The 15,336-nt window shown below is 34.1% G+C and overlaps 1 protein-coding gene across 1 annotated transcript; it reads left to right on the plus strand.

The window, feature by feature from the left end:
* The first annotated feature begins 11,391 nt into the window (after window positions 1-11,391).
* On the plus strand, window positions 11,392-12,630 carry LOC114192405 (LOB domain-containing protein 16-like). Its single transcript, XM_028082116.1, has 2 exons — window positions 11,392-11,856; window positions 11,990-12,630. Exons 1-2 carry the CDS (start codon window positions 11,536-11,538, stop codon window positions 12,317-12,319), a joined length of 651 nt encoding a protein of 216 aa, XP_027937917.1. The 5' UTR covers window positions 11,392-11,535; the 3' UTR covers window positions 12,320-12,630.
* Window positions 12,631-15,336: the final 2,706 nt, after the last annotated feature.

Raw genomic sequence — 15,336 nt, forward strand, 5'->3', positions numbered from 1 at the left:
TGTTAGGTTGTAGAGTGATGAAAGTATTGAACCCGTATTTTTTATTTATTTTAATCACTTTTATGCCTCGGTTGCAACTATACCCGAAGCAGAAAGTCCAGTTCTGATTTTTTTTAATGCTCATTAGGCCTCGATTGCCTATAGAACCGAGGCAGTAACTGTTGAATATGTCTCGGTTGAAAACCGAGGCAAAAAAGTGACCTTTTTGGCCTCGGTTTTATATGCCTCGGTTTTGAAACCAGGGCAGAATAGTAAAAATAACCGCAACCAAATGCCCTGTTTGTACTGGTGCTAAGTCAACTTTGGGAATCAAAAATAACAAACACAAATGAAAGGGATGAAGGATTAGTAAACTTCCTTTCTAAACATGCTTAGTCTTCATAAGCGTGTGCCTCCATCCTTGGTTGGGGTCAATCCTTCATCATCCTTATTTTCCAAAACTGATAGTTTAGGCCACGAAACATAGGTGGGTCTATGAATAGAGGCACCTTCAGCAAAAGGGAGTTTACTTTTAGTTATTTCAAAAGATTTTCTATCAAACTTGAATACGTTTCAAGAACCTTGCTCTAGATACCAATTGTTAGTTTAGAAATGGTGAGTTTAGCCAAGAAGGGGGGTGAATTGGCTTTATAAAACCTTTTCGAAAGCTTAAACTTCTTTTCAATTGAATCTAATGGACTAGAAAGTTTGGATGTAAATGCAGCAGACCCGTACACTTTCAGTCGATTAAAATATAAAACAACAGACTAAATTGTTCTTGATGCTATGAAATAGTCGATTAAAAAGACAAATCAGTCGGCTAAAATACTGGAGAATCATGCAAAATGCAGAATTTGCGAATTGAACTCAAACAAGTATCTTTTACATACAAGACTTGTTCCAATCAGTATTTGTAACAAGTATAAAGCCTCAGATTCCACAAGAACGCATTAAATCACACCAAAGATCAAATTGCTTGGTTTTCTTGAGTTTTTAAAGAGTTTCAAAGAAAGCGAGATGAATCACAACTATTTTTCTACTGGTTCACTCAATCACAGAGCTACATCCAGTTTACCAGGACAACCTAAGCCTGGTTTCCACTATATTCAAAAGTTTTACCAATCAAACACCAAGATTACACTTTTGAATAACAAAACTCACAAGATTTTGACTCACACAGAAATCTAGACACACAACCTACAAGAATCACACTTGTAGACCTAAAATCACTTCAGGCAAACCATCCAAAGGCACAAGAACATCCAAACCTGATGGTGGTTGTCCCTAGCCAACCATACATGTGTTCTTCAAGCTACTCACAAGCCAAAATGCCTCCAAGATCAACCAAGTTCTTCAAAACACAACTTATATAGTCTGGTTTAAGTGAAAACAGTGGATTGAATTTTTCGTACAGTCAGCTGATTTCACCTGACTTAAGTGAAATCAGTCGATTGAAAAATAATTCAACTAACTAAATGCATTCATACTAGAAACTATATACAGCGGGACTTTTAACCTGTTAAAACCCATTTTACTAGATTAAAAGAGACATACTAAGACACACAAGACATCTAACCTATGTCATATAGCCTATCAACAATGTATAACACTAACACATTACATTTAACATGTTATTTATATATTTAAGACATTAAAACTAAATCTTCAAGTGGATCTTCATCAATCTTCATCAAACACCTAAGATCTCATGCACATGACTTTATCAATTCTTTGCTTCAAGCTTGCTTGTGCCAACACCCCCAATTTCTTGCAAATGAACCACAGTAAAAATTTTCTACCCCGTATTTGTATTTATAACCAGCGTCTCAAACGTTTCAATTTTTCTCGCCAGAAGTAACGATTAGACGAAGCGTCACAACGAAATACGAAACGTCACAACACTCTAAACGACGACACCCTATGATTAGACCTCTGACATCTGCCACCCTTTCACCTACTACCACCTCTTAAGACTTTAGCCTTAACACTATTCATCACACTTAAAGGTTAGGGGACTAGTGTTCTGCACCTAGACAGACTAATGATATTACTCACACTTCTCATCCTTTGTCGCTATGCCTTCATCGACAAAGGCTAGGGAACTAGTGTACTGCACCTAGGCGGACTGATAAAACTGCATGGCTAAGCCCGCCTACATATAGCCCCACAAGCATTTATTAAATGACTAACCGAACAAGCGTAAGCGGCCTGGGCCGCCTTAGAGGACAAGACGACATATGTTGACCAGTCCAAACTTAGAATATTACAGACAAGACCCTTAGTACCAACAATCATTAACTAAGGGCCTGGGCCAAGCCCAAGCCCAGGGCCGTCTATGACCCAAATAATGGCCCAACCCATGAAAAGGCCAAACATAATTAATAACTCTATAAATACATGTGGACCCCAATAATTAAAGGTACGCATACATTAATCCCTTAATCAAGAGATTTTACTTTCTGAGAATCCTTTGGCTGACTTGATCGTCGGAACCCTTTCTGCAGGTAACCTTTCATGGGTCCAAACCGTGTACAGCAACAGATGGCATACGCAAGCCGAGGAGGAGCCAACTCGAGAGATTGAGGATTGAGGTAAGGTGATATTTATGTCCTTAACATCTCTTATTTGTTTCCGCAGGAACACGTTCTTACAAATATTAGTTTATGTTGTGAATTTAAAGTGAAATTTGGGGAAGAAGAATGTAATTGGTATGATTTGAAATAATTTAATCAAAATTTGATGAAAAAGCTTATTAGAAATCGATTTATTAAAACAAAAGAGTAAGTTATGATGTGTGTTAAAAGAAAAGTTAGATAAAAATATTATAACTTAGCAACGGATAGCTAGAGTTTTGAACTCGATATAATATAAAAATAAATGGAAAAGGAGTTAGTGTTCGAAAGTTAGTAAAAAAGAAGCATATTGTTAAAAAGATCAAAGGGTTATAAAAGAGAAAATCATTTTGTAAAGGTGGATCTCTACAAAGAGAATGAGTGTGACTTTGACAAAACTAGGGAGTTCATATAAGCTCCTCCTTATTATATATTAATAATGGTCAATTTAATCTATAAATAAAGTTTGAATGTGAGAAGTGAAAAAAAATATATATGTACCACACCGGGCCAACTTAGTAAAATAACAATAAACGATCACCATATTTACACGCAGAATCATTCAAGTAACCGGCCTGAGCTGACGTAAGCCTAGTCGGCCTACACTGGTAACATAAGACGCTAAGAGGAATAACCCACCTAAAACACCATATGCGGACCGTTAAAGAAAGTAGTCGGTTCAGGCCGACAACCTTAAGACACTTAGCTAAATCAAATCCCTTTGATATCCAATGAGCCCATAGTAATCGAACTAAAGGCCTAGGCTAGGGCCCAGGCCCACCTACAGCCCAAACTAGGGCCCAGCCCATGACATGGCCAGACATAATTAATACTCTATAAATACACATGGACCCCAGTAATTAAATGTATGCATTCATTACTCCATTAATTACCTGATTTGACTTTTTGAGAGCTTTGGCTGACTTAAGCTTCGGAGTCCCTTCTGCAGGTAACCCCTCCCGGGTCCAAGCTGACATATGCCAACTGGGAAAGAGGCCAATTGAGGAGATAGCAGACCATGTGGGTAAGGTGACACTTGTGCCTAACTTATCTTGTTTATTCTAATTTATATACAAAATCAAATATACATTAAAAAAAAAAAGAAACTGTAGTTCCAAATGTTGGTAGACACCCAAAATAAATAAAAAAATGTGTAAAGTATTATGTCCTATGATGCACCGATACTTTAATTTTGGGTTACGTATCTGTGTCCGACACGTATTCGTGTCTGATATTTTAGGATACTTTATCGATACTTTATCGATAGTTATCAATGAAGTATCTAATTTATAAAGTCGTAGTAGATTACAAGAAAATATTTGAATAATGACCAATTTTAGTGACAAAAATAAATAATTACTATAATGAACAATTTAGGTAACAATTTATAAACTAAACATTATTGGTAACTAAAATAGTTCAAAAAATTATAATTGGTCTCTACATTGTTAACTAAAATAGTTTCCATTATAAATTAATTTATAAATTGATCATTAACATTAGCTACCAATATTTTAATTTGATTTGCACAATAACAATCATATATTTATTATGTTTTTAAGAATTATTGTACATTTTTTAATATTTATATATCATGTATCTATTACGTATCATATCCTATTATTTTTAAAATAAATATATTGACGTATCGGATACGATACACGTATCGTTTACGTGCATAATAGATTATGCCACCTATTCTTGTATGAAAATTTATATTCATGTCTCTTTCTTATAGAAAAGAAATATTTGTATTTCTGTTTAATATATTTCTTTATTTTAATTGTTTATTTTACCTATCCATAATTCGTTCTACAATTTAATATCCTTAGATTGATTATTCACGTCTTATTATTTGTTTTTATGTTGTTCCTTTTACTTATAACTTTAAGAATTCAAATTGGAAGTTCAATACATATTCAAAAACATTATTTTCCGAAATTAAAGTGGTATGTGATAGCCAGCTTTACTTTTCAAAATTAAACTATATTTCTCTGTTTACCTTTTCTCGGTGAATAGAGAAACGTCCAATTTTATTTTTGAAACCATTGAGATGCCTCAAATGTCAAATGAAATGAAAGTTGAGCAAGAAATTCTAACACACGACTTTTCCGTTTATGTTCTTCACATGCCTCAAATAGTTAATTAATATTAGTGCACTTAAAACTTGATATCTCTTAGCAATATAGTGTAGGGTTATCACTTTTTGTAATCATTGATTATACTTGATTTGGATTAAGCACAATAGATACAAAACCCAACGACCATTTATGTTCACATAAAGATGGGTTATTGGACGGTGGTATTCCCCACAATATATTATTTTAAGTCCTAACTTTAATGTAACTTTTAAGAAAAAAATTATTTAATCATACTTTAATTTAAATTTATTCAAATATTATAAATTTTGGATACTCACTTTTTAAAAGTAAGATTTTTATTTATTTTCCATTCTAAACTAGAACAGACTTTTATTACTTTTAAAATAATATCATCTTTAAATTTAAATAAATTAAATATTATTTCATATATGAATTTGATTCATTAAGAACGTAATAAATCCATTTTAATTCATATAACAAAATAATTATATATAAAAGTAAATTTACTTCATAGAAACATAGAAAATAAATATATATATATATATATATATATATATATATATATATATATATATATATATATATATATATATATTATTCCAACTATATATGACACAGTAAAATAGATATTGATTCTTTGATTTTACTTAGTCATCCCTTTAACACTTCAGTATCTCATGTAGCAAACACACTTGAAACATTCAAACATGCATCATATATCCAAATGTGGCAAAAGGAATATTAATAGAATACCAATGAATTAATAGAACCCCTCACCCTTGCGGTCTACACCACCAACACTTCAACACTGCAGGGCCACCACCTAGACACTACAAACAACCCCTTTTTTCAGTTGGCCTCCCACCACCTCACCTTCAATCGACAAAATAGTAGCCAAGCATTTCGGAAATTGTTATTCAATCAGGAAACAAATTTCTTCAAATGATAAATATATTTAAATATGAGGGATTAGAACTCACTACCTCTTTTCATAGAGAATGCAAGAAAAATGTCGAAGCCACCATCTCCCTTTCGGTGCCCACTACCCACCTCCTTCAGCACCAAAGAAACACCGAAGAGAACACGAATATGAACCCACCACGTCTTCCGAGTCCAACAGTCGATAGCTCCACCACCTCTTCAGGGTCGATCCGGCCGCTCTTCAGTAACCACAACAAGGGCCGAAATGGTTTTCCGTTGAGCGCAAATTAAAGAGGAAACCGAAACTTTCTGAGTGGAAGGAGGGATTGAAAATGAGAAAGCAAAGGAAGCAAAATGAGAATGGAGAGAAAGAAACTCTCTGCGCGCGAGAACGAAAGTGAAGAGTTAAATTTTGGTAAAGTGAAAATGAGGCAATTGGTAAAGTTAAAATTTATCTCAACTTTTCACCTACTTCTTTAAGCGTCGGCCAACTCACTCTCCCTTCTAAAAAAATAATATTTTTTTTTAACTTAGGCCAAGCCATCTCTGCAAAATTAATTTTTAATTTTATTTTTATTAAATTGCGTCGTCTAGCTCACGCTACTGATTATGTCCCTTAGCTCTCCCTACTATCTTAATCTATTTTTCCATTAAAAATAAGATAAGAGTGTCGATCAACCCACTCTATTCTTTAATAATAATGTTTTTTTTTACTTTACTCTAAGCCATCTCCGCAAAATTATTTTTCCTTTTTTTATTTTTCTAACTTGCGTCGGCTAACTGATGCTACCGATTGTGACTTAATTTATCCTTTTTCATTACTTATACAAAATAAGATCAAAGCGTCCCTTGAGCGACGCTAGTCTAAAATACAATTGTGTCCCATAACCATTGTTCTGAAATTTATCTTTCTTTTAATACATTTTTTTTGTAATACTGAGTAACTAGCGTCCCTCACGCTAAGGGTGATTATCAAGAGTCGCATAGCCCACGCTAAACTTATTATTTTATTTTGTGACTCTTAGCCGTCGTTATTTTTGACTCTAATAGCATGCAGGATAAAGTCGACGTTAATATTTCGACTCTAATTGCTTGAATTCTTATAGTGTTTGGATCAAGAGATTGGATTTAAGTAGGTTTGAGTGGATTTGGAGAGATAGTCGTTTAGATTAAGAAAAAGATTGTGTGATTTAAGTGCATTTGAGATAAAAGTTTATAAAAGTTTGTGTACAAAACCTGCAACGGATAGAGAATGGATATTGTAAATAGATATGCATGAGTAATGGGTACGTGTATTTTTTATATCCACATGTTAATGGAACGAATATGCGTATCGTATCCACACCCGTAGAAAGTTGTACCAGTTATACTATAATTTAAATTAAAAATAAAAAATGATTAAAATATTAACGCATTGATTTTGAATGAGTTAATTGGTTTTAAAAAATCTTCATTTCTTTGTAAATTATCATTCAGTATTATTTAAACTTTGTTTGAAATGTATGAATCTTATATATTGTATTTTATTTGAATTTATAGTTAAAATATGTTGTTAAATATTTTAAACCTTTTTTTGTAAATATTCACAAGTATTCGTAATGTATCATAGTAATGTATCATACCCGTTCGGTTGACATCCTTAGATATGAGAGATTAAAAAATTATTTTATTTTTTAAAATTAGATGATAATCATTTTACCTTAATGATAAATGTGATATTACTATTATTATTATTATTATTATTATTAATATTATTATTATTATTATTATTTATTATTTTAACCTCTTCTTCTTTTGTAATTGCAGAGGTTTCATCTTTTTCATCCATCTAAGCGTCTTCTCTATCCCTCTCGTTAGAAGCCTGCGGCCATAGTTCTTCCACTCCCCATCAGAATAAATGCCTTAAGCATCATCACTGCCTTAAGAAAAATTCTCAGAACAAAACTCTTTTCCCTCGTGCATCAAAACTTTTTTCCATCCACTCAACTGCTTACGCCCTTGATCTCCTCCCACTGGTGCAGCTGTCAGGGCGTTATTGGCATCGCTTCCAGAAAGACATGATGGATTCTTCAATATTAATTCAAATCGTTCAAAAAGAAACACGCATGAACATTATTCAAGGGTACTTTAGTATATTTACACTTGATGAGTTGGCTTCCTTGATTTATCATTGCATTTGAGCGAACATCGTATTTCAACAATTCCCGCAAATTTTCACTCCTAAATCTCCTCGAATCAACATAAACAAGCATACACATTGTGCGCTCTTCGTTCGTCGTAAACAACATTCACAAAATGTAAAGACATAAAAATTATATTTCACAACCAATAAATATTTAAAAATAATGAAATTCGATTATTTTAATATTTAAAGTTTTAGTATAAATAGTTTTATTATTAAAGAATTTTATTATTTTAAAACATACTATTTCTTTATAAATTACTTTTCTAAAGTTTTCTGACTTTCTTTTTAAGAGTTCTTTCTCTCTGGTCGTTTGATTGAATAATTGAGACCGTAGTATTGATCCTCTTGGTGAGCTCTTCAATTTATACCGATCAGTTACTCCATTCGTGGAAGTTAGTTTTCTACCCTTTTTCTTAGTCCAATTTGTTTCGCCTTTGCATGCAGTCTTTCTTTTGGTTGCATGTGTTGTTTAAATCATCAGTATGAGTCTTTGCTTATCAGTGATCGTAACGATATGTCTTAATCATTCTTGTGATGTTTTTAAGTGTAGATAGAGATGTTTGGTGTTTATAGAGTTGTCTAAGTTGGATAGTAGGCAAGGGAAGATAATTGCACTATTTTAAGTTATAGACATGTTGGAATTACTAATTGCATGATTATATTGTGATTTGCTGGCATGATTGAGTTATGTGATGAGTTTTACATGTTAAATCGGGGTTTAAATCCTCAAATTTACTTGATTTGGGTTGTAAGATGAAATTATGAAATGTTGTATGGCTAGTACTGCAAATGTGATAAATTGAGTTGATAAATGCTGTGAAATTGTAGTTTGTATGTGTCTGGCATATGTGAAGGTTCTTGAGTTGCTGAGATTTGACTGGGAATGCATAATTATGCAGAATCATGTTTTGCATAATTATGCTGACTTGTTGGTCGAGGGATAGTTCGCTCAACAAATCCAAATTCAGAGGCTCAATGACTTGGGAGTTGCTCAGCGAATCCAAAGTCAGCGAGTTTACTAACTTTGCAGTCGTTGGTTGAGAACACCCTTGCTGAGCGAATTTTAGAAGGACTTTCCTCCTAAAGTTCCAATGGTACACTCGCTAGGTGAGCCATCTAGTCACTAGACGAGTGGATATTTGTGCACTTTTTGCCTAACAAGGAGATGGTTTCGCTGAGTAAGTGGATTAGAGCTTGAGTAGTTGTTAGATGATAAATTGTAGAGGCTTTGCGATTTCTATGAATGATTGCTTAAGAAATGATTGGTACATGAGATGTAACTGAGATTTGTCGATACTAGTTCAAGGAGAATTAGTGGTGAATTGTCGTAGTGTATGCATTGATGTAGGGATTCAGTTGGAAGTTATCCTGACTCTCTAATAACCATTCAATTCTCAAGTAGAAAAAATAGGGTATGTGGTGAGAAAAGTAGGAGGTCTTGGGTTTTACTTTGACCAAAGTCATTAACGGACTGTCCCTTAGTAGAGCATTGTACACCATATAAGTGCACAACTTACCAAAGTCCACTATAAATGCATGTATCTGGATAATTAAGTCATAACTTAAGGTCTTTGTATGAAATAGGATGATTGATTATGTATGACTTAAGTGATTGTATTATTTAATGATTAAATCTTTTTGCACGTTAGCTTACCCTATTAATGGACTAACCTTGTATATGGTACAGTAAAACTTTTAGTCTATCACTCAACAGTGCATTGGATGCCATTACAAGTGCACAACTTACCAAAGTCTAATATCAATGCATATATCCAGATAATTGAATCATAGCTTTAGGTCTTTGTATGAAATAGGACGATTGATTATGTATGACTTAAGTGATTGTATTCTTTAATGATTAAATCTTTTTGCACATTAGATTATCTTTCTTCTGTGTTTCTGTCTTGTGTTGTTTGTCTTTCTTTTGTGATGATCACTTATTTGGTAGAAGCAGATGTAGTTACAAGTTTAAAGAGACCTCTAAAGGATGAAGAGCCATCAATTATGTTTGTGGAAGGTCTTGGTAGGTTGTATAGTAAGTGATTAGTCTATGTATAAATGATATATTTTTATAGCTTTATCTTTTGTAAGACTGTATATATTTTATACAATAAATTATCTGTTTTAAATACTATGATAAAATATTTTATTTTATTAGTTTTAAGTTTGGGATGTTACACAAAACCAAACATATGCTTCAAGAGTTTAGTTTTCCGGACAAAAGAGTTATCTGTTAATACTTAATTAATTAATTAAACTGTCCTATGTAAACAAACTTTGATACTTAAGCTAGCCGAAACAAAACTAAACTCAATAAAGTCATGTCATAATCATGAAAAATACTCAATATAAAAAAGTAGTTAAAAAATAATGTAGTGTTGTTTTAAAAACAGCCACTGTTTTGTGCATACTTCTACGGAATCGACAATTTTATTAATTTTACACGATTTATGGATATTTAGTCTAACTAAAATGAAATTGTAGAACTTATGTTTTCATATTGTTATTTAAATATGTTATCTTGAACCGACATAAAACATTAAAAAAACATCGAATGACGGAGTGAGTAGGAAGTTGTCGGTAGACTTTACCGGCAGGTGGCAGCATCTAGGTGCGGCGTTCGGCGGAAAAATAAACAAAAAGTCACAAGGCCTTACCAATTTTGAGATTCAACAAACCGCGTAATAGTTAATCATGAAATTCAACTTAAGCACACACCAGTGTATCAACAAATAACATCGAAGAACTTTAACTAATTACATACATAAAACACTTGAATGTTTTTTTTAATTAAGTGAATTTTGATTTTATATTAATTTTTTCCTTAAGATTATTATTAAACGTTGAATGGGATATCAAATGATTAGCATGTGAATCTTCTTTCATGTTATCTCTACAGCAATTCTAAAGTAAGATAACAAATGTCCACCCTTTTTATATTTTCAACCGTTGTTAATCAATTTCTAAAACAAAATTATTAATTTCAGTAAAACTAAAGTTTAATCAATCATTTGGTTCTTATATTTTTCTTCACTGGCATGCTTTAGCTTGTATACGTAGACACTTTAGATTTTAGTGGTTATCTTAACCATTTTGTATATCAATATTTTACAAACATGAATAGAAACTTAACAATAAGAATTATGTTTTGAATTTGTTTATAAGACTTAACTGCCTAATTTATGAGGATTAAAGAAATTGATAATTTAGTTTATATAGTATTGAATTTAATACTATACCAAGGAATGAAGCTTAATTCTATAATACTAAAAAAATGAACTTGAACGTGTGAGTGAGATATATATACATTTGACCGAAAAAGATGATGACCTTGACGCTGTGTGTAGTAAGAAGCATTAGGGTAATTAAGAGTCAAAATAAGTCAGCTAAAGATGATTTGAAAAACTAGTCCCTTGTTGGGTGTATGATTGATAAATGTTCCCTTAGAACCCTACACATGTGCCTCCCTTGTCGACCATTCACATCTTTTACAAGACACTTTCCCTCCCTTTCTGTCTCTTATTCGCACTCATGTCCCACCACCATAACCATTTACATTTCCTTCTCCTCTCTTCACCATAAATAAATCCCCACATTTCTGCACCATTTCCTAGTCTACCCGTGTGTCTGACTCAAAACTTTCCTTCACTTCTTTCACCTCACACGCACAATACAGACAATAATAACAATATTATTACACTTCCATTATTCTAAACCATCCACACGCACGTGCGCTATGGCTTCTGCAACAACTGCAAATGACGCTGCTTCTGCTTCTTCTTCTTCCTTAGGATCTCCCTGTGGGGCATGCAAGTTCCTGCGAAGAAAATGTGCTGCAGACTGCATCTTTGCACCCTACTTTTGCTCCGAACAAGGAGCTGCAAGATTCGCAGCCATTCATAAGGTTTTCGGGGCTAGCAACGTTTCCAAGTTGCTCTTGCGTATACCAGATAACGATCGTTTTGAGGCAATGGTCACAATCGCTTATGAAGCCCAAGCTCGCATCAGAGACCCCGTTTACGGTTGTGTCTCCCATATATTCGCCCTGCAACAACAGGTACAATTATACATTACTGATTGCATTATTTCTCTCTACGTTTTCATGTTTTAGAAATGTTACATGATTTTTGTTTTCAGCATTGTTTTTGGTTCAATTTAGGGAATTAGTTTTTGTGTTGGTCTGTGCGTAGGTAGCAAGCTTGCAGGCACAGCTAGTGCAAATGAAGGCACAGCTGGATCAGAACCAGATGGTGTACAGGAGCATGGAGAATCATTGGTCAGAGAATGTTGGACAAACATTCAATCCGTTTTGTCTCACTTCCATGAATAATCCTATTTCTCCTCAGAGCTCACTTGATTCAATTGATTACACCAGCAATATAAATGATGGAATAAGCATGCAAGATGTGCACAACGGAGATGATTTCTCATTCCAAGCTTGTTCTTGGAAAAGATCATACAGCAATGACTTGGGTGAGCTGCAAGAATTGGCACTCAGAATGATGAGGAAGTGTGATTAGAATAGCTATAAAGAAAATCCTTAGTTGTTTGTCTTTGTTTTCTTTGGGGTGATGGATTTTTACCTAGTGTTGTATATACTGACGAGAGAAAACGTGTTTGTCATAAATGATAAGCCTGAACCCGCTACCATTACAGGCTTTTCTACTTGTGGACTCATTGCACAAGAAATCCAATTTTTGAAGACTAGCAAAGTCTTTCTTTCTCTTGCTCTCTCACTCGCTATATACTGCGTTATAGTTTCTCAGATTAGTGTAGTAGTTAGCTTCCAATGTTTAAATAAAATGTACTTTTATTGAAAATGTGTACAATAATAGACACACCCTTGAACTACACTTAGAAAGCTTACTATAATTCATTGGTTTCCCTTTAGAATTATGTCCCTTTCTTCTTCTCCACCATTGTCCTGTGCAGAAGTCTAACTAAGCACTCTCGACAAAATATTATAAAAGATTAAATAAGACAAAATATTATTACTGTTATTATATCTAGAATTCTCTCTTGTCTACACATTAAAATATTAAGCAATTTTATTTGACCATAATAATTAGGACATTTTATTCAATATTATATATACTTGAGGTTAAAATATATGGTTCAATATCAAAAGTGTGTCTTACATGTATATGACCATGCTGTCTATAGAAAGCCAACACATTCAAAGGAGACTGTCACTATCTTAATGTCTTAATTACTACTACAAATATAATAGCAACATTAAAGTTTTTTCTTTCAAAATTTCTTTATGGAATACTCTTTTTCAATCCGTTTCTCTTGAAAGATAAACACATAGACCCTCTCTGTCCTTATATTCCATGCTACTATAAGCAGTTTTATTCGCAATAATTGTAAGCAATTTGACAAAAACAAGTATGAATAAAAATTTTGGGCACTACTTTTTCTTCAGAAAGAAACGAAAAAGCAACTAAGGGGGACCAAAAGATATCACGCACGAGACTTAATCATTCCCTTGAAGTCCGTTTGTCTGTAAAACTTCTGTATATGTTATGTTGCCAAAAGTTGGAAATGATCAGTAACTTAAGTCAAAAGTTATCAAAGTGCTATGTTTCGATCCAAATGCAATGTTTCCTAGGGTGTATTTATGAGACTTCTTTTTAACATTTTTCTTTGGAAAAAGAACGAATATATCACCTTTCAGTGTTTTTTTTTTTTTTATAATTATTCTCACATCCTTTCAGTCACCTTGGGAAGAAAACTTAAACATAATAGTAAATATTAGTTTTCAATTAAAATTTACAAATTTTGTGTAACGTCCCAATTAAATAGATAAATCCAATTTAATAAAACGCCACATACATAAATATCCAGAGAGTACGGAAATTGGGATATGAAGTACACAATATCCCAAACATATTCATAACAAAAGAAAAGAGGCACCACCTTGTCTAACATGAATACAATAGTTCAAAAGTAGCATAAATTCTTGAACAAGAAAAATCTAACTAATAAAATTCCTTTAGCTGCAAGCTCCATAGTGAGCGCAATACCCGTCCATAACCATCAAGCTGCAGCATCCCTATTGTCATTACCACTGCCAGGGGTTCTTACATCTGCTCACATCAATAGAATCGATGATCATCGCAAAGGAAAAAAACCCACACACAAACACATAAGCAAGCAGAAGGGTAAGCTAGTGTAAACAAATTCTTATATCATAACACTCAACATTCAATCACATAGTCAAGCATAAATGACGGGAAACCACACATGAGGTACCAAACCATTTAAGACTCTAAGACTAGACTATCCGGATACGCAAAATGAGGCACCACAATGAGACAGTAGAATTATGTCCTAGCAGTGAGGCGTCACCACGAGGCCTTCGCGGAATTACACCCTTACATGAGGCACCACCACGTGGCCTTCGTGGAATTACGTCCTGGCCTTGAGGCACCACCATGATACTTGCGTGGAATTACGTCCTTATGTTGAGGCACCACCATGAACTCTCACCACGAGGTTCATGGAATTAAGTCCAATAGATGAGGCACCACCAATGACTCTCACTAGGAAGGTCCATGGGATTACGTCCATCAGATGAGGCACCACCATGAACTCTCACTACAAGAGTCATGGAATTATGCCCTACTCACACTTTGTACATGTTTCACCAACCAATCAGAAAGTTCCCATAATACTAATATCATGTATAAACAACCAATCATACAACTCATGCTTTCCAACTCATACACAATAAAGCAATATATCATTTCCATCTCAACCTCATATATTAATCAAGGCATCATCCCTCAAACCTTTCTAGTAAAGCATTCAAGTCAGGCAAACAAGCAACCACATCATTGGCCATTCACATTATAGCACAAAACATGCCCTAGTCTCGCTCAGGCTAGAAGACCTCGCTCAAGCGGGAGAGATCCTCTCGCTCAGGCGAGCCCCTTCTCGCCTAGGCGAGAGCTCGAGCAGTGGAACAGTGGCTCCTGCAATTCTCGTTCAGGCGAGCTCCTTCTCGCCTAAGCGACAGTTTGCACAAAATGAAGCCGAGTCACCTGAGCGACAATTCACACAAAAAAGCTTGGGCGAGCCTCTATTATTCTCGCCTAGGCGAGACACGCTCACTTGCGTGAGAAAAACAGTGCTCACCATTATTCACTCGTGAAAACGCAAAACACAACACCAAAAATCATGCTTTCATCAATATCAAGCAATCAAACCATAAACATACTTCAAGCATATGATTTAGACTTAGAAAGAATACTAAAAATGCAAATGACTATAAACCCTAGCTTCTCTTACCTGGAAAGAGCTAGTGGAAAACCTCGACTCTTAAGCTACGAGCACCACAATTTTTGGGAACAGATCTGAGGAGCTGAAAATAATGGTGGAAACGGATTCTACATGGGTTATCACGGTGAACCCTAACTAGAAATATGAAAATCCAACTAAAGGGATGAGTACGAAATGGAAACAAGTTACGTGGATGGGAGAATGAGCCAAACTCACTTGAAATCGAATGGGTCTCAAAACCCTAGCAGAGCAT

This window comes from Vigna unguiculata, chromosome 7, assembly GCF_004118075.2.
Source record: "Vigna unguiculata cultivar IT97K-499-35 chromosome 7, ASM411807v1, whole genome shotgun sequence".
NCBI lineage: Eukaryota > Viridiplantae > Streptophyta > Magnoliopsida > Fabales > Fabaceae > Vigna > Vigna unguiculata.